Consider the following 19,121-nt stretch of genomic DNA (forward strand, 5'->3'; position numbering starts at 1 on the left):
CCAAACCCACTAGTGATACAGGCAAGCCTTGATCGACAGCGGATGTTGTGCCAAAAGAGAAAAACATCTCATGGAGATTTCCGGATTGATTTCGTCTCTTATTTCAATTCAAGAACTCATTCTCATTCCCGGCTAATCCCCCATCCCAGGAGTCAATTCTGATACCGTTTCCGGAGCAATTGGAGATTCCCAGATCGATTCCGATTCCGGAGCCAATTCTGATTCCAGTACTGATTACGATTCCACATTCTGATTCGACTCCGGAATCGGCTCCGGAGTCAACTCCGAAATCGGCTCCGGAATCGGAATCGTTTCTAGCATCAAAATCAGCTCGGGAAATGATTTCGAACACGGAATCGGAAACGAGTAGGTGCGATTCCGAGCACCCATCACTAATTTTTGGTAACCAAAAATTACAGAAATATGTTCAAAATATAGGCAAAACGATTTTATTTTAGATGTCAAATGTCTAAAATCATATAAAATAATGATTACCTTTATAAAGAAATAACAAAATATCATAATACAGTAGGTGACCGCTAACTGGATGTGTTTTAACTGGAGTGCTTTTTAACTGGAGGTTCGCTAACTGGAGTGATTCTCAGTTAACGAACACTTAAACGTCAAAACATGAAACATCCGGAATCTCATGAAGAGAAATTTGTCGCAAATGTGCATTTTTCAAACAAATTTAGGGTCTCTTGCCTACGTTTGCTATTAGTTTATGTTATTACACGAATTACTATACTTTATATCAATATAAATGAAAAAAAAGTTTGGTATGTTTATTCCAGTCAACACCGATCAAAACAATCAATCCATAGAAACGTCACTCCAGTTAGCGAACATTGTTCGTTAACTGGAGCTTGTTTACCTCTCAGTTAGCGGTCACCTACTGTACACCTGTTCTCACTTTCCTTTGAATCGTTATCCGGTTGCTATGGATCGCAATCCATGAGAATGGATCGCAATCAACTACGTCTGAATCGTTTGCAACTACGTCTGAATCGTTTTCAGCTACGTTTGGATCGCTCTCAGCTACCTTTGGATTTTACGGTAGCTCGCGCAAATTTCGTTTTAGCGCACCGTTTATTTGGTGACACATTTGCGGAACACATTTGCACCCCAAGGAAAGAACTAAACAATTAATGCATTCAATTATAAAATCTTATCGTATTTTTTATATTGTAATGATTAGAATTAATTTGAATTAATTCAAATCAACCGATGAACTCAAACTGAGCACAGTCCGAAGGCAGAAGAATAAAGGCAGAAGAAATAAACCGACACAGAAGAAGACTGAAGATGTTGCCGGTACGACGATCCGTAAACGAATGACGTTTATTGTTCATTGCCGCGCGCACGATGATCATGACAGCGGTCATGATCAAGTTTGACACACGAAGCACAGTGGCCGCATCGTGGTCATATGTCTAAGATATTACAGCTCGGCTATCCTGACCTAGGATTGACCTCAATTCTATTCTAATTAAAGCAATACGATGCTGTCTAGTAATACATTATGTTATATGTTATTAGACCATTTCCTAAGTTTGTCTACCTCTAAAACTCCGTCATAAGGCATCTGCGTGATCTGAAATCCATCAACATCTCTAATTACATAACGGTCGTGGGGAAGTACTTTATGAACTATATAAGGGCCGCGGAACTTGCAGACGAGTTTCTTATTTGCATTAGTGGAATCTGTGTATTTGATAGTTCATTATTTTTAGAAGTATTATTTATATAAGAATTTTCAAAAATAGACAAAATGGTTGAAGTCTCTTCGAGGGATAGAGAAGGGCCAGTATCAAGTTTAAATTCAGATTCAAATGTATCAATAGCACAGATTTCACTAAAGGCATTATCTAATATACCAGATTTGCTAACGTTCCTTTTTTGTTCCTCTATAGTTTTTGTAGGGATAATGCAAGTTCGTTTAAGCGGGATGTGATCTTTGAAATACATAAGATGAACATTAAGTGCTGGAAGTAGATCCTTCCCTATGATTATTGGCCATGCCATAGATGTATGTGGCAGTATAACAAACATGTGATGGAGAATCGTCTCCCTGAATTGAATTCGGCAGTGTATTTGGCCACGAGTATAAAGATGCGAATTTCCTAAACCTTTGTAGTTGGAAGGAACTGGATCAGATAACAGGCATAAAGGTACGATCTTCTCATTAATAAAGCTTACTGGGCTACCTGTATCAAATAAGGAATATTCTTTGACTGTCATGATTATTTTCCCTGACTTAAGAAAAGAAGCACTCACCTCGTGCAATTCATTTAATGGCAGTGTTTCTGCATTATCGATATCAACGCGATTGGCGTGTACAAGCACTCTGATGATGACCAAACTGAGAGCAATTGAAACAACGGACAGTTGTTGGTGTTGTTCCCCGATTAGTTGTAACCCGTTTGCGATCACTGGGAAAGGGCGTCTCGGATGATTTAGCAACATATCGTGGTCGAATCGCCTCGAACTTGTTCAAAAGTGGCTTCAAATCCTCCACTTTTTCGACCAGAAAACGCATTCCAGCGGTGTGGGACGGACTGCCAAGCCCTTCGAAGATGATGTTAATTAATTCAGGCTCAGGAACGGATGCGCGACTGGCGATTCGCTGCATATCTAATACGTAACGCAGGGCTGTCTCATGGGGCGAGAGACGACGGTTACGCAGCTGTCGGTAGACGCCTTCGGTCGTGGGTGTCACATAAAAGTTTGCAACCAGCTCGTCTTTTAATTGTTGCAGTGTTGAAGCACGAGAGGCTTTAGCGACCATAGCAGCAGATCCTTTCAGTAAACGGTACACGTAGAAGAATTTATCAGAATCTTGGACGCGGCACAGAGAAAAGTGATGATCTAGCTCGTCAAGCCATTCAATGATGCACTTTGATGCATCGTCTCCAGTAAAAGGCTCAATAATTCCATCTAGCTTCAAATCGCTTGCCGAAAATTTTCCCGATTGATATTCAAGGGTTTGGACCCTTTGGCGAAGCTCTAAAAGTTCCAAGCGTCGTCGCATTTCGTTGAGTTCATTTTCGTTGTCGGCGTTAGCAGGAAGCGAAGAAGAATTCTCATTGTTGAGCGCGATGGGAGCACAAGCTACGGAAGCACTCAAAATGGTGGCAGAATCGGTATCGTTGTCGCCTTTCAAAATGGTGGATGCGCAATTTGCCGCGACGGTAGCTACGGCGGTGGTGGTGGTGGCTATGGCGGTGCTCGACGGGGGGCATATCTCACCTCGTGAGGTTGTTGCGACTGCTTCCGCTGATGTTAGTTGTAGAACGTTTTCAGAAAACATATTCCGAATTTGTGGAATAGAAGCCGTAACGGGGACTTCTATGCCCTTACTTTCAAGAGCACACAACATCTCATCTTTTGTAGGCATCGCGATGGCGGATCGTGGCGTCACCTCGCACACACATACACACGCACACACTTTTCGCTATACTTTTTATCGTGAGGGTGCAAACAGCAAAACAGGTGTAGTCGATAGGACGTATCCCACTTCTGAGATGTAATGATTAGAATTAATTTGAATTAATTCAAATCAACCGATGAACTCAAACTGAGCACAGTCCGAAGGCAGAAGAATAAAGGCAGAAGAAATAAACCGACACAGAAGAAGACTGAAGATGTTGCCGGTACGACGATCCGTAAACGAATGACGTTTATTGTTCATTGCCGCGCGCACGATGATCATGACAGCGGTCATGATCAAGTTTGACACACGAAGCACAGTGGCCGCATCGTGGTCATATGTCTAAGATATTACAATATGAAGCTTACATCACCATTCATACGTTTTTGGTTATTAGACCAAGTTTTTCAAACAAACCAGCACAATCTTCTTCTTTTTAGCGTAACGACCTACGTGGTCATTTAGTCTTGTTCAGGGTTTCGAGGTATAGCCGTATATTCCATCTTTAGAATGGAGGAAATCTGTTCTGATGCGTAGAAGCAGACAAATCTGTCAAATGTTGTTTATAGCTCAAAAATGGGTTTTTAACACATATTCTCAATTGGGTTCAAACATAGAACAATACGAAATTGTTGCTTTTCAAATTGTCAGAATCGTGAGGTACGCCGAATGGTCACTAAATAAACTTTGCGCTGCAACGAGATTTACGCGAGCTACCGTAAAATCCAAAGGTAGCTGAGAGCGATCCAAACGTTGCTGAAAACGATCCAAACGTAGCTGCAAACGATTCAGACGTAGTTGATTGCGATCCAATCTCATGGATTGCGATCCATAGCAACTGGATAAAGATTCAGAGGAAAGTGAGAACAGGTGTAATACCTTGAAAAGCTAAAAAATTGAGAAAACCCATTCCTTGCCGCATGCGGCAAAATCGCATGCGGCGAGGTTCTGATCGTTCCCTCAATTTAAACTGTTCCCTTTTGTTGCACAATTGCGAACTGTCAATCGTTCATCTGTTGAGCTAACCTTCTCTACACCAATCCAATTGCAGCTGTGTCAGAACCAGTTGATAGCACTTCGCAAATTGAAAAAGCAAAAAAAACTAAGTGTGTGTAAATATGGCAGACAAGGCAGAGAAAATCGCTGCTGCAAGGAAAAAGGTAAACAATATCGAATTTAACGCATGTAAAGCACCCGCTCAATCCTACCACAGTGTGGTAACAGTGCAGTAACGCTGTAATATGCGTTAAATTCCGATAAATAATCATCCCCAAAGCCTGGTGGAGGCTGACACGTCCGTGCACTGCGGCAGCCCCAAGTGGCTGACAGAAACGCAAACACACAACGCAACGCAAACAATCTGACACGTCATCGTACGGCGGCAATGGAACTGTTTTTACTTCATCCACAATCCCTCCTTGTGTTTGTTTGCCATTTTGCAGCTCAAGCAGTACCAGGCACGGCAGAAGGACCGGGATCATGATCCGCACCAGCCGCAGGAAGGTTGCACCGAACCGACCCCGCCAGACATAGGTCAACCGTACGCGACAACAACAACAACAGATGCTGCACACCCAGACCAGCACCAGCCGTCATCGCCTTCGCCCCAACCATCCTTCACCTCCGTTGAGCTCACGGCACCGAAACCCTCCACAACAGTCGATGGGCCACCCGGTGGATCCGTTTCGATTGCGAACTATTTCAGCAACAACAGCAGCAGCAACAGCACCAACACCTTCGCCTTCTCCCACCAGCCCGGTGCGGTGGATTTGTTCGAGAATGTCGAACCAAAGCTGGCGGAAACGGCACCACCGGCACCGATTGCTGAAGTCCGCCAACCCGAACCACCGCAGCCAGCGCCGGCGCTACCGGTCGATGCCAGCCTGTACAACATTAACCGGCTCTCAGACGAAATCGGCAATCTGATCGCGAACGCAAACGCCGACCTCGGACCACAAAACACAATACTCGAGCTGGAGTCGGAAAAGGCCGACCTGGGCCGGCAGCTGAACGCGGAACGGTTGGAAAACGACGAGCTGCGGCTGCGGCTACGCAACAACCAGTCGCTGGTGGACGAGCTGAAGCTCGAGATTGACCGGTTGCGGCTGGAGAACAGCACGCGGCTCACCGTCGAGATGGGACCGCTGCAGGAGCAGCTGCAGATGCAGATCCAGGCGGTCGGGGTGCTGGTGGGCGAGAAGGCCGAACTTACCGCCTCGCTGAGCAGGTGCAAGTCACTGCTCCAGGAACGGTCAGCCGAAACGGACGAGCTGCAGCGTCGGCTGCAGGATTCGGCCAGCGCGGTGCAGCGGCTCGAGCGCGAGCTGACCGAAGCGAAGAGTCAGGGCCAGCGGTACGAGCGGCTGGAAGAGACGATAGCCTCCCAGGTCGGCGAGTACCAGCGGGAGGCGGAACGGTTCCGCAAGCTGCACGACGAGCTGCAGGAAGATTTGGCCGAGTTGCGCCAAAAGCTGACCGTGCGGAACGAGGAATATCAAGCCGCCCAGCAGTCGCTCGAGCAGGTACGGTCCGAGCTGGGGCTGGCGAAGGTGCGCATCGATCAGCTCACCACGGACGATGGGCAGGATTACAATGCAAAGATTGAGTCGCTAACGCAGCAAAATCTGATCAAGGCGCAGCAGATCAAGGATCTGCAGGACGTGATCAAGCAGATCGGCACGGAGCGGGACCAGAGCAGCCAGCAGTACCAGAACTACGTGCTGCACCTGAACAAGGAGATCAGCAATCTGGCGGAAAAGATCCAGGAGCTGACGGACGAGAACAACCGGCTGGCGAAGAGCGAGGAGGCGGCCGTACGCTTTGCCAACGAGCTCGAGCGGCAGATACAGCAGCAGATGCAGCGGCAGCAGTCGGTGTACGTGGCGGGTCAGGAGGGGCCGGCCGGCGAGGGCGATGGGAAGTGGCGCGAGCAGGCGGAACAGCTAACAGCGGAGCTGGACGGTTTGCGGCAAAGTTACGACAAATTGGCACGTGAAAAGGAGGAGCTTATGGTAAGTGTGTGTGTGTGTGTGTGTGTGTGTGTGTGTGTGTGTGTGTGTGTGTGTGTGTGTGTGTGTGTGTGTGTGTGTGTGTGTGTGTGTGTGTGTGTGTGTGTGTGTGAGGGAGAGAGAGAGAGAGAGAGAGAGAGAGAGAGAGAGAGAGAGAGAGAGAAAATGGACAAATAATTGGCTAAATGTGGTATTTTATTCTCATTTTAGAATGGAAGTGTTTCGAACGAGGAAAAACAGAAAACCGACTACGAAGCGCAGCTGAAGCAGTACGAAGAGCAGGTTGCCGATCTGCAGCTTACGGTGGAACGCTTGCAACTGGACAAACCGGACGTGGCAAAGCTGCTGGCGGAGATTGAGAGCGGTCGGGTCGGTGCTTCCCGTGCCGTGCAGCAGAACCAGGAGCTTAAATCACAGCTGGAAGAGATGCAGCGAGCGTTTGTGCAGATTGTGAGTGAGGCTTGTGCCTGTATACCATTTTTGGGCTTTAATGAATCAAACGTTTCTTCTCCCCTATTTTTTTTCCAGAGCAACGACAAGCTAAACCTCACGGATAAGCTGCAGACGGAGCTGCACCTGGGGAAGGAGATGAAAGCAAACTACGGCAATCTCGAGACCGAGCTGGGTGCCATACGCGAGAAGCTGCACTACAAGGACGAGGAAATGATACGGCTGGCGCACGAAAACACCGAGCTGAGCAAGCAAATCTACCAGCAGAATCAGGAGATCGATCGGTTGCGCTACTACGAGTCCCGCTCGAACGATGCCGCCACGCTGCAGCGCGAGCTGGAGCTGCAGAAGCGCACTGCAGAGGAGCTGCGGCGCCAGCTGCGCGAAGGATCGGAAACGCGCGCCGTGGTAGCGAACGGTGACAGTGAGCAAGCGATTGCACAGTCCCGCCCGGTGGACAGTGCCCAGCTGCAGCAGGAAATTGACACGCTGCGGGAGGAAAAGGCCGAGCTGCTGAAGGCACTGAACCGCTTCCAGCAGGATCGATCGCAGGAACAGGCCGGTCAAAACGGTGGCACCACAGCAGCAGCGTTCGATCACCAGTCGTCGATCGTGAGCAGCATCCCGACGATCGAGGCGATGGAGAAGCTGCAGCAGCGGTTCAAGCGCACCATGCTGGAGGTGGCCGAGCTGACGGAGGAAAAGCAGCGGCTCGAGCATCTGGTGCTGCAGCTGCAGGGCGAGACGGAAACGATCGGCGAGTACATCACGCTGTACCAGCAGCAGCGCCGGCTGCTCAAGCAGAAGGACATGGAGCGCGATCTGCAGCTGCAGCAGCTGGCGGACGATCGGGAAATGATGAAGCTGAAGCTGAAGGAGCTCAACTATCTCGTGCACCGGCTGGTACAGGAACAGCAGGAGGGTGGGCCGGAGCAGCACCATGACGGGTTACACAGCAGCAGCCTCAGTCATCTGGATGCGAGCTTCGCAGCGAACAACACTACTAGTCCGAGTAGCGGTGCATCGACACCGTCATCACCGATGGTGCGTGCGAACGGTGCTGAAGGGGATTACCACCACGAACACCATCATGATCACGATCACGATCACGACCACCAGCACCACTCTCCGCCATTACCAAAGGTGCACATCAGGCCGACGGAAACGGCCGGCCGCATCCTGTCGCTGCTGACCGACATCAAGGAGGCGAACATTCCGTACGGCAGCGGGGTGCAGCACTGTTCCTGCTGCTCCGGACGGCTCGAGACGGTTTAGAGAGGCGCACGGGGCACGGGAACAGGCAGGTCCCCCAAGCCCTCCCCATACAAAAGCTGTGGTATAGTGTTTCTTGTTTGTTTTTTTAATGGATACTTTATGGCATATTTTATTGTGGTAAACGTTTCTTGGCGCCCATATATACACACACACACAAACATCCATATATTTAGCTGGCATAGCGTGTATTTGTACGATCGAAATATAGACGCCTAACGCAAAGCATAGCGCGTAAAGAGCACCTGGTTTGGTGTAGTGCTTACATATTTGCTAGTTTACTTACTGATCGATCGGTTTACGATTTGTACGATCGAAATATAGACGCCTAACGCAAAGCATAGCGCGTAAAGAGCACCTGGTTTGGTGTAGTGCTTACATATTTGCTAGTTTACTTACTGATCGATCGGTTTACGATCCTGATCGGATGTAGGAAAACGTGACTGAAACTGATATCACATCTGCCAACGTACTCAACGTGTGGACCTGCCTGTTGCACAGTTCTAACAATGGATCATATTTAACAAGGTCCTCAATCAGCTTCAACAAGTATTAAATTCTTCAAACTATCATCCAATCACAGCCATGAGTAAAATGTTGAATCTTTACAGGATCTTCATCAATTTTGCAGGATTAGAAACGCTTTCCAAGATACCTTTGTACCTATCCAGTTGATCCGAAAATCCGAAGTCGGCTCCGATCCGAGTCCTATAATTTCAGAACCAACTTCGGCATTATCCCAGCATTATCCGGAGTCGTTCAGAATCGTCCGGACGATTACCAACGACTCCGAATGACTCCAGATGGCTCCGGTTGAATCCGTTCGACTCCGACTCCGGACGACTCCAATTCTGGACGACTTCAACTCTGGAAGACTCCGGATGACTACGGACGACTCCGATACCGAGCATCCCATCCATGTAGACACCCGATCTCCGACAGGTCTCGCTTCACCTGATCCAGCTATCAAGTTCGCTGTGCTCCCCTGCACCTCATGCCGAACTGGGGATCACTATGGAACATCTTCTTGGTGGGGCATGAGTCCGAAATCCTCCTAACATGCCCCAGCCATCGTATTCTGCCAGCCTTCGCCACCGCCAGGATGCTACGGTTTGCCGTACAGCTCAGCAAGCTTGTAGTTAATCCTTCTCCTCAAAACTCCTTGCTTGAATACGCCGCCAAAGATGATCCGGAGGATGCGTCGTTCAAACACGCCCAGAGCGTCTGCATTAGTGTTTTCCCGATTTCGTGTTCGTCATCAATTCTGGAGCAATTTCGATTCCAATTCCGGAGTCGATTCCAGATTCGCTTCCGATTTACGAGTTAGAATCGACACCGTAATCGAAATTGGAAATCACAATCAGCTCCGGAATTGAAATAACAATTGACTCCGGAATCAGAGTCAGGTGTACAATTGAAATCAGATGTTTTAGGAAACAAAATCAGTCCCGGAATCTCCGTGAGAATGGATCGTTTACAGGAAAATTTAGGTTCTTGGCGGCTGTCGATACAATCTTAGCTGCATAGGACCCAAACGCCTATTTTCATGGAGATACCGAAAATGAATTTGATTCCGGAGCCGATTCTGATATGAACCTACAATCTGGAATCGACTCCACAAAAAACCGGAGCTATTCGGTATCGATTACGACCAAAACTTCATTGTTCCCATCAATTGTCTGCCTCCTCCGCTCGAATGGTCCAAGACCATAGAGGACCACCGGACGACTTCCTTGAAAATTCCTATTGGATTCCAAATGACCTTTCAAAAAGCCGTTAAGTGTCTCTGAGAATACACATCGAGTGGTTCGTAGAAGTGGCTGGAGAAGGTCACATTAGACCTCAGCTATAAGCTTCTAAATCAGATCACGTAAAGATCATTTTCAAAAACTCGTTCAATATTCAAACGGAAATTTCAAATGATTTCATCTGGCAGCTCTGCCCGCTCTGGGTCAACTGTCATTTGTTCTTTGGTTGCTTGATAACCGAATCTTTTGTTGTTACCGGTTTTGTTGTAAACAACGCAAGAATACAACAGAGAGAGAAAAAAGAGGGAAGAACACACAAGCTTCGGTGGTGTACAGTTTATGGCGAAATTAATGAAGTTAACGATAAGAAAAGTGCGAGTTTAGCAAAATGTATCGTTTGGTGGGACTTTTGCTGGCTTTCCTTACTTTCGCCCACTCGATTACGGTCGACGAGCATGGCTACATCATGTACTGTCCGTGCATGGGTAAGCAAGGCTTGATCCCTTCCCTGTACGCCCCCTTTTTTTTGGGCCCTAAATTTCCTCTTCATCTTCCAGGTCGTTTCGGCAACCAGGCGGACCACTTTCTCGGTTCGTTCGGGTTTGCGAAAGCCCTCAACCGAACACTCGTCCTGCCGCCCTGGGTCGAGTATCGCAAGGGCGAGGTGCGCTCCATCCAGGTCCCGTTCGATACCTACTTCCAGGTGGGACCGCTGCAAGCCTTCCATCGCGTCATAACGATGGAAAACTTTATGAAAACTCTTGCCCCCTCACTGTGGCCACCGGCCGAACGTATCTCGTTCTGCTACACCGAGCGCATGGGACTGGATGGGAGTACCGGGCACGGCTGTAACGCCAAGAGTGGCAACCCGTTCGGACCGTTCTGGGACACGTTCGGGGTCGAGTTCGCTGGGTCGGAGTTTTTCGGCCCGAAGCTCAACTACGACATCCACCACGGGGACAGCATGGCCCGGCGGTGGAGCGAACGCTATCCGGCCGCTCAATGGCCCGTCCTGGCATTTACCGGTGCACCGGCCGCCTTTCCCGTGCAGCAGGAAAATCTCCTACTCCATCGCTATCTTCGCTGGTCGGTGAAGTACGAAACCGGGGCGAAACAGTTCATCCGCGACACGCTGCCCCGTGGCGCGTTTATCGGGGTGCATCTGCGGAACGGCATCGATTGGGTGCGGGCCTGCGAGCACGTGAAGGAAAGCTCGAACCTGTTCTCCTCGCCGCAGTGTTTGGGCTACCGGAACGAGCACGGCCAGCTGACTGCGGAGCTGTGTATGCCGGGCAGGGATACGATCATCCGGCAGCTCAAGCGTCAAATCAAGCTGCACCGGGAAGCGGCGCCGGACAATCCCATCCGGGCGGTGTTTGTTGCCTCCGACAGCAACCACATGCTGGGCGAGCTGAACGATGCGCTGAAGCGCATGGACGTGACGGTGGTGCGCCATCCGGACGGAAATCCGCATCTGGATTTGGCGATACTGGGACGCGCGAACCACTTCATCGGCAACTGCATCTCGTCCTATTCGGCGTTCGTGAAGCGCGAGCGTGACGCGAACGGATTTCCGTCCTCGTTTTGGGCCTTCCCGCCGGAGAAGCCGGGTGCGAAGGTGAAGGGAGCCGGCAGCTCGCCCCAGCACGAAGAACTGTAAGCCATGGGTCGAAGGAAACGACTGCTCGCGGAATGGGTCAGGTAGTTGACCCTTTGCCACACAATTTTCTTGTATTAAGGAATCGATCTGAGTAGAGGAATAAATTGTATTACAAACAGCACATAAATTATGCTATTGATGAGTGTGAATAACTTTCAATCGCTTTTAGTCTTAATAAATGGCATTTTATGTCTTTTTCATTTTTGGTTAGATCTTAGATTGGGTTTAGAATTTTGTTTTGTTTTACACTAAAGCTTATTTCTTTTTTTTTGTATTTACTTCTCTATTTTCTGATTTATCTTTTCATATTTTTATATTGTTTTGTTTTGTTTTGTTTTGTTTTGTTTTGTTTCTTCCATTTTCATTTTTCTTTGCAATTTTTGTAAGAAATTTGTAATATTTCTATTTCATTCATATTTCATACATGCAAAATTCGTGTTTCTGCATTTGTTATCTGTTTTCGTGCATTCCTTCTGATTTTGTTAGTTTAATTTTATTTTTTCGACCAAAATGTGGAAAGGTCTATCTTTGTTTTTGTTACTTTACCTCTTGTTGTTGTTGTTGTTGTTGTTGTTATTGTGATCTCTTTTTACAGGATGTTTTTTTTTTCAATCTTTTTTTATTTTTGCTTTTCGCCCTTTCCCACATGTGCTGGGATCCAACATAAATTTACCTTTTCAATTACTTTTCTGTTCTGAAAGTTCTGTTGTTGTGATCGTGATGAGCTATTCAAAAATGTGGGAAAACGGTAAATAAATCATTAGACGAATTAAAAAATTGTCGGTTTCACCTAACTGGAATAGACTGGAAGATGTTCTACAGTATCTTTAAAAATAAATAAGCAATATACAGAAATCCTTTTTTTTCTTGTACATTAAGTTCCCTTGGCAGAGTTCATTCACATATGGCAAAGCACAGACACATCTTCCCGATGATTAGTTCTAATGGTATGATTTTATGTCTTGAAGCATACAGCGTCTTCCGCGAGCTCCCTCACGCACTTTGAAACCACATCGCACTGCGCAACCGTTGCATCTCCAGCTCCACACTGTACACGTGCTCCGCCGTAAGACGGCCCTGCTCGCCCTCGAACAGTATATCGTTGATCATCTTTTCGGCGAAGCTTTGCTGCTGCAGCGAGAAGTTTACCATCCGCATACCGACGCACTGACTGAAGAGCTTACACCGGTCCGGCTGCGGCCAGCACGACCGATCCACCTGTCCCTGAACAGCTTGAACGATGAGGGGCGTTGTTGTTGTGCTGCTGCTACTACTGCTACTACTACTGCTAGTGCTGCTGGTACTGTTGGACGTTGCTGTACTTTCTATATGCATCCCTTTGTCCTGTGGTTCTGGCTGTACTGTAGCCTGGTCTACTATCTCTTCGATGATGTATTTGCTGTCGTAGTCGTCCTCTTCACCATGCACTTCCTCGGATTTCGTTTCATCGTTCAATTCAGATGCATGATCCTGCAACTAACAAAAGAGCATTAGTATACTGGCCATAATACGATACCGTTTGATGAGAGCGATCCCTTTACTTTTGGATCCACAGCAACAAAAGCAGGCGATGGCTTCTTATCGAGTAACCCTTCGAGGAAGCTCATCGCATCGTACGCGTACCATGCGAATGGTATTTGCTTGTCTGGCATTAAAAAAAAGAACGATTATTAGCACTCCAGGGACACTCTTCCTGTGCCATTTTCAACCTCATTACCAAACTTAGTGCGGTGGGCACGGTATGTAGATTTTAGGACTGCCCACTTGCTCCGCAGCTTAGCAGCGGAAACTCCAACCTTCTTCGACACTTCGCGCCATGCTTCAGACTTGCGCTCTTGCTTCTTTTTGTATGCCGGATCTGTCGGATTCCACAGGCAGGGAGTGCGCTCCATAACGGCGATGAATTTTAAAATGGTCTCTTTCGTTAAGACATTCTTATGAAAGCGCCTAATTTTTTTATCGCTGTTTTCTTCCTGCTCATAATCGATGCTCATCGAAGAGAGTGTCGATTTTCTGGGCCTGCCCACTTTCTTCAATCCTAAAAGAGTTGGAAAGTAAACCAATCAATACTAAAAAAGATAAACTAACTACGTGGGATGATAGAATTCGTACGACTCGCTATTCCTTCCTCTGTTTTCATTTTAATTCCAATGCAGTCTACAACGTGCCTGTGTCTCAACCGGCTCCTGTAAAAAAAAACTAGTACAAAAAGGCGCCAAGCTGATGATATGGGAGCATCCACACCAGACGTTGCAAGAAGGAAGCTGCTCGATTTTATTTCTTCTGCATAATCGGCCATTGTTAAATTCGAGCAGTTTCGATCGCTCAACTGCGCGATGATGGGAGTAGTACTTGGGGAAAATTGGGGTTTGTCGTGTATTTACAAAACTGGAATGCCATTTATCCGGATGAATGATTCGTGCTCTTGAGAAATGACAGTTCAACGCAACGGTGACATGTTGTGCTGAGGAGGATATTTGAAAAAAAAAAGCCATTGTCAAAGCACAATTTGGTAATGAAAAACAAAAAATTCATTCCACATTTAAAATATTTTTTATTATGAAACCATGAAATTTAAAAAAAGGCGAGGTCGAGTATTGATCTGAAGCGTCACAGATTGAGCTTAATTCAAATTAGATGTCCATACAAAAAAAAATCTAAAGATTCGAAGATTTACTGGATTGCTAAATAGATGCCGCTTTTTACTCATCGTTCTATTGCTACCCTTTATTTGCCATAAGTTTCGCCTACCTTCAACTTATAGCTTGACAGGGTTTTCCAAGTCAGTTATGAATGTAGAATGTAAACGTTGTTATTCGCCGCATGCAAGATGTCATCCAAGCGCCACAGATTAAGCTTAAACGACTGGAAAATTGAATATCAACAGAAAAAAATGAAAGCTCCATAGCTTCATTGGTTTTATCAATAGATGGCGTATTACAACTCATCATTATATTGCTATCCTTTTCTTGCAATGTGTTTCGACAAGTTTCATTTTATCATGACCTATATAGCCTTCTAACTTTCTGAGCAAAAATCTATATGAATGGTCGTGTGGTCAGACACATGGGTATCAACCTTTACTCAAATCTCACTTGCTTCAGTGCTGGTGATTTCCATTGGAGTTTAGTATTTAAACAATCGTATCGCCGTTCTAGTTCTAGCGATGCATAACTTCAATGCGAAACCATACAACAGTACAGAGGAAATGAGAAAGCTCTCCTCCAAGCGATGAAGCTTAGCTGGTTGGGGTATCCCACCAACAGATAGCGCCATCAGCTTTTTTTGCTATTTTTAGAATGCATGAGTCGTTTGCCGTCTGCTAAACGAAGTCTTTCTATACTCCGTTTAGGTAGAGAGCTTGAGTCGTTTAGAAGCCGTTTAGTGGTCGTTTAGTGGATTTGTGACACTTGGGAATGCTCCAGTCGTTTAACGTCCGCTAAACGGAGTCTTTTAGAATTCATTCTAGACTGGAGTCATTTGAACTCCGTTTAGCAGTCATTTAGTGCATTTGTGGCAATTGACAGGGTTCTGTTCAGATAGAGAATTTTGATTTTATGTACCTTATGTACTCTTAATTTTGATGTTCAAGATGCTTATAAACGTTGTAGCTCGAACAGTTCGTTCCGATATAAAAAAAAACCTTCTAGCCCGACAGTCCTTGAAATTGTGGCTTAAAAATGAAAAAGAGTTAGTTGCAATCCACTTCACCTGACCACCAACCCCGCCATGCAATTGACAGCGATTTGCGAGAGCGCGCGAAGGCTCGCACGCCATACAAGTTCACAGCCCCAGAGCCCTCGCATTAAAGAGCTTGTGAGCCTTGGTAGTTTTTTCACCCCTATTTTTAGCAGTTATAATTATAGCACCCCAAGAGAAGGTATACCAGTGCAAATTGTGGCTTACTAAACTCCTGAATTTTGTGATTTTATTTTAAAAAATCCACAAAAATTGAAATAGTGACCTTTTCGACAAATACTACCGCAAAAAAAAAACTAATCCATGAATAAAAATCAAAGATTATTTGAAATACCATAAGATTTCGAGCAGATGATATCATTCGCAACCCTCGCAATGTTTGACGGGAACACATACAAAGCGTGAATGTATATTGATTTTGTTCCTAGAATAGTTACACAGCATTACTTATTAGATGTAAGTTAAAAGAAATACAATTTCTTTAATTCATAGCATTCTCTATACATTCTATATAACACTTTCCTATCGCAGAAAGTTCTGGCTGTTATATAATAGGCCCGATTTTCGTGCTGTTCGTACGTTCGACGCTTCGAGTTGTGGAGATATGTCATGCTCACAATCTGCTCGACTTTTCCTGCTCGGTTGTCTGCAGTTGGTTAGTTGGGTTTGTAAACAACCGGTTTTACGAAATTTGTTACTTGGGGAAGATTTATTCAGCTGTCAACCGGCTCAGCTGATCTAGTAAACAAACCGCTGGCATCATCTGTTTTGCCAGTTTTTGCCGCTATAAACAACACAAGAAAATACCGGTAAACTTCTTTCACGAAATCAGTATCTAAATCTGTGATGTTTGGTGAGCTTTGTGTGTGTGATTGAAAAACATATTAGAGACAGTTGTCACTGCTGCTAATTCTACGAGTGCGCTGCCTTGAAGAAGATGACGGACTTTTGTGAACTTACGCTGCACCGCAAAGGGTTTTATGGTGTCGACTTTAGCAAGGATTTCGACCGCATCAAGTGCGTTGTGTTTGATATGGAGGGACTGTGGATGGAAGAGGTGCCCGTGGCAACGCTGATCAAGCGCCAGAAAGAACGAAACCCAACCATGGACTGTACGGAGGCACTGATCGATCAGACCCTTCTTGAGGCCGGTTGCAGTGGCAACTACAGCGCGACCATTGCCGAAGCGGGTGTTCACTTTACGGCCAAATACTATCTGGAAAATTACCCTATCACGTTTCAGTTCTTTCTCGTGCCCGCACGGGCGCAAGGAATTTCCTGTCACTACATCAAACCGCTGTGGCGGACGGTGCTCTTGCAGTACGCACAAATACGAGCCCTCGCGGAAGAGCTGAAACGCAAGGATGCAGAAATTGCCCAGTATCAGGCGGAAGGGGCTCGGCTAAGCAGGACCAGCGTGCAGACGGTCCCGTTCGATGAGCAAACGTTCCGGCACGAGTTTCCCATGAAGCTGCCCAAACAGTCCATCCGAATAGAGCACCTTTTGGAGAGTAGCGTTCATCGTGGTAAGCTGATGAAAACGCTGGACATTGAAGAGACCGGTATGGATGGTTCGGCAAAGAGCAAGGCCAGACTGTCGATTCCTACCACACAGTCGATCAGTTCACCCTCGAGGCGGAAGAAGAAACGTGCGAGAATTTTAGCGCCCACCGACCTTACCAAACAAAACATTGAGTACGACAACGAAGAGGATGATTCGTAGGCGCAGCAGCACAGAGAACATTCGCTAGGAATGATTGATCGAAATGCATTACCCGGGCACTCGGGTCGAATTTCTCGCTTTTGGGTGGATATTCGATATCGAACGATTTGTAAGTCAGTAGCAAAGCTTATCAAGCACTATATTGTTTAAATTAGTACTAATCTTACCCCACATTGTCTGGCTTATATAGGATGCACAGTGCGTGTTCAGTCAATTCAGGCCAACTACGATTTTGTTTGTATTTTGGAGCTAATACACCAGTTGTTTCTTTATAAATGTCCCCAATTTAATGCCTGTTTTTTTTTTAGCAAAAATCACATTTCTAGTAAATGTATAGGGAGAAGGTAGCAGAAAACACTGATAAGTTTTTATAGCTATAGAAGATAGGCTGACAATTAGAAGAGAAGTCCGTGAAGTTGAAGATCTTTTCAAAATTTCAGATGCCCGGAATTGACTGACATGTACTGGTTAGTTGTGTTATCCTTGTATGATTATTTCAATTTCATTTTAAGACTATTTTTTTTAGCAAAATATTCATATTCAAGACCCGTTCTAAATACAAGTGAACAATATTGTGTCCCATTAATCAGTCACGTGTAATCGATACTCGATAATGGGGGCCTTTCCGTTTTAAGCTCTTAGGCTGAAATTTCAGCCTGTCAGCTTTTTGCATTGTATATCAGTTTTCGAGCAGCTATCAAAGTGGGTATAATATACAGGTGGGCTTATCCCAAGGTGTATGAATTTAGAAGACTGATTTTTATCGCTTCTGTTTCTGAATGAAGATTTTAAGAGTGTTTTATGTATTCGTCATGCCTTCAGAAAGCTTGTTTGAACAAAAGTGTTCACCCATCCTGTCAAAAAGTGATATTCAAATTTGGTTATAAAACATGCTATTAGACCACCTGGACTACATGCACTTTGATTCTGGATTCCATCACCAGATCTGTTTAATGCACCTTGGGATAAATGTAAACAAACCCGTGTTTTCGAGCAGGTACTCGAATCTAATTCTAGCTTTGTGGCTAGAATAATCTAGACTGAAAATTGCAGGCTAGTTTTTTGTGTGGTTTTGTATGGAGTGTTGACATGATTTCAGCCTCCAACTGTCAAACTCCATACAAAAAACTAACTAGAATCGTGAAGGCCCCCAATAATCGAATCATAACAAATTCTGGGAGCTTTAGTCCTCTCAATTTGTTGAAGTTTATCTTAAGAATCCCTTTCCATTAACAAAAAATTGACCAAAGTACTTCAATTTTAAATACAAAAATCCAAACTAAGTTGTTTGACAGTTTGTTTTATGATTTAAGGAAATCCCTTCGTTGAGGAGTACTCTTACTTAATTCAGGAGGAATCAGTAACTTTTTACATAATAATAATTATTATTTTTAAGTCAATAAATGCAATATCTTCTTCTTCTATTTGACGTAACGTTCTACGCGGACATGCCCGGCCAATTCAGGCTTTCGAGGCTTAATTCATTACCACGCAGCCGGATAGTCAAGTTAATCTCCTTGCTACGGGGGCACGGTCCATTCTAGGCTTGAACCCATGAACCAATGACGGGCATGTTATTGAGTCCTTCAAGTTGACGACTGTACCACGGGACCGCCCCCATATATCAATGGAAAATGCAATATATCAATAGCCAATAAATGACTTTGTTTTGATTAAAAGGTTTCTCAAATTTCAAATCAAATTTTCTGTATGTAGTGTATCAATTTAACATTTAAAAAGGTCTAATTTCTGCCCTTTTCCTTTTAAAACAATTTTCCAATATTTTAATTTCCAAGAGATTTACTCGGTAGAATAGCTATAAAATATAAATAAAGTAATAAAATTAATTGAAACACTTGAAAAACACATAATTCAACCTGTGAGGCCTAAGTGTGAGCAAAACACAAAACGCTGTAATATGTTCCATTACAAATCCAAATAAAATTAAAAAAAAAAATTGCATGAAACTAATGACCGCAAGAATGCAGGAACGATAGACAATCAACGTTTGAATGAATCATTTCCAAAAATAAGTACGTATAAATATATCACCACCATGGGGGCTGAAGCATGAGAAGTGCGAAACAAAACCACGGTGCGTGCGTGGTGCGTATGAATCACACCCAAGGCA

General features: G+C 45.4%; 4 protein-coding genes across 6 annotated transcripts; 3 read left to right on the forward strand and 1 right to left on the reverse strand.

Moving 5' to 3' along the window:
* The first annotated feature begins 4,438 nt into the window (after positions 1-4,438).
* On the forward strand, positions 4,439-8,404 carry LOC1270601 (golgin subfamily A member 2). 2 transcript variants are annotated; one of them, XM_061656676.1, is made up of 4 exons: positions 4,439-4,590; positions 4,873-6,441; positions 6,649-6,888; positions 6,967-8,404. In XM_061656676.1, exons 1-4 carry the CDS (start codon positions 4,549-4,551, stop codon positions 8,161-8,163), a joined length of 3,048 nt encoding a protein of 1,015 aa, XP_061512660.1. In that variant the 5' UTR covers positions 4,439-4,548; the 3' UTR covers positions 8,164-8,404. The 2 variants fall into 2 exon arrangements, with proteins under 2 accessions (XP_061512660.1, XP_061512659.1); XM_061656675.1 differs by having other exon boundaries at positions 4,444-4,590; positions 6,649-8,404.
* Positions 8,405-10,132: 1,728 nt separating this feature from the next.
* LOC1270600 (GDP-fucose protein O-fucosyltransferase 1) lies at positions 10,133-11,695 on the forward strand. Its single transcript, XM_309312.5, has 2 exons — positions 10,133-10,393; positions 10,466-11,695. The coding sequence occupies exons 1-2, from the start codon at positions 10,297-10,299 to the stop codon at positions 11,566-11,568; spliced, it is 1,200 nt and encodes a 399-aa protein (XP_309312.5). The 5' UTR covers positions 10,133-10,296; the 3' UTR covers positions 11,569-11,695.
* A 182-nt stretch (positions 11,696-11,877) lies between these two features.
* On the reverse strand, positions 11,878-14,467 carry LOC4577596 (uncharacterized). 2 transcript variants are annotated; one of them, XM_001237206.2, is made up of 4 exons: positions 13,681-14,467; positions 13,286-13,606; positions 13,110-13,213; positions 11,878-13,038 (listed from the first exon to the last, which is right to left on the reverse strand). In XM_001237206.2, the coding sequence occupies exons 1-4, from the start codon at positions 13,865-13,867 to the stop codon at positions 12,562-12,564; spliced, it is 1,089 nt and encodes a 362-aa protein (XP_001237207.2). In that variant the 5' UTR covers positions 13,868-14,467; the 3' UTR covers positions 11,878-12,561. The 2 variants fall into 2 exon arrangements, with proteins under 2 accessions (XP_001237207.2, XP_061513511.1); XM_061657527.1 differs by having other exon boundaries at positions 11,878-13,044; positions 13,681-14,463.
* A 1,526-nt stretch (positions 14,468-15,993) lies between these two features.
* LOC133393477 (uncharacterized) lies at positions 15,994-18,220 on the forward strand. Its single transcript, XM_061658625.1, has one exon. It carries the CDS (start codon positions 16,205-16,207, stop codon positions 16,988-16,990), a length of 786 nt encoding a protein of 261 aa, XP_061514609.1. The 5' UTR covers positions 15,994-16,204; the 3' UTR covers positions 16,991-18,220.
* Positions 18,221-19,121: the final 901 nt, after the last annotated feature.

Source organism: Anopheles gambiae, chromosome 3 (genome assembly GCF_943734735.2).
Source record: "Anopheles gambiae chromosome 3, idAnoGambNW_F1_1, whole genome shotgun sequence".
NCBI classification, from domain to species: Eukaryota; Metazoa; Arthropoda; class Insecta; order Diptera; family Culicidae; genus Anopheles; species Anopheles gambiae.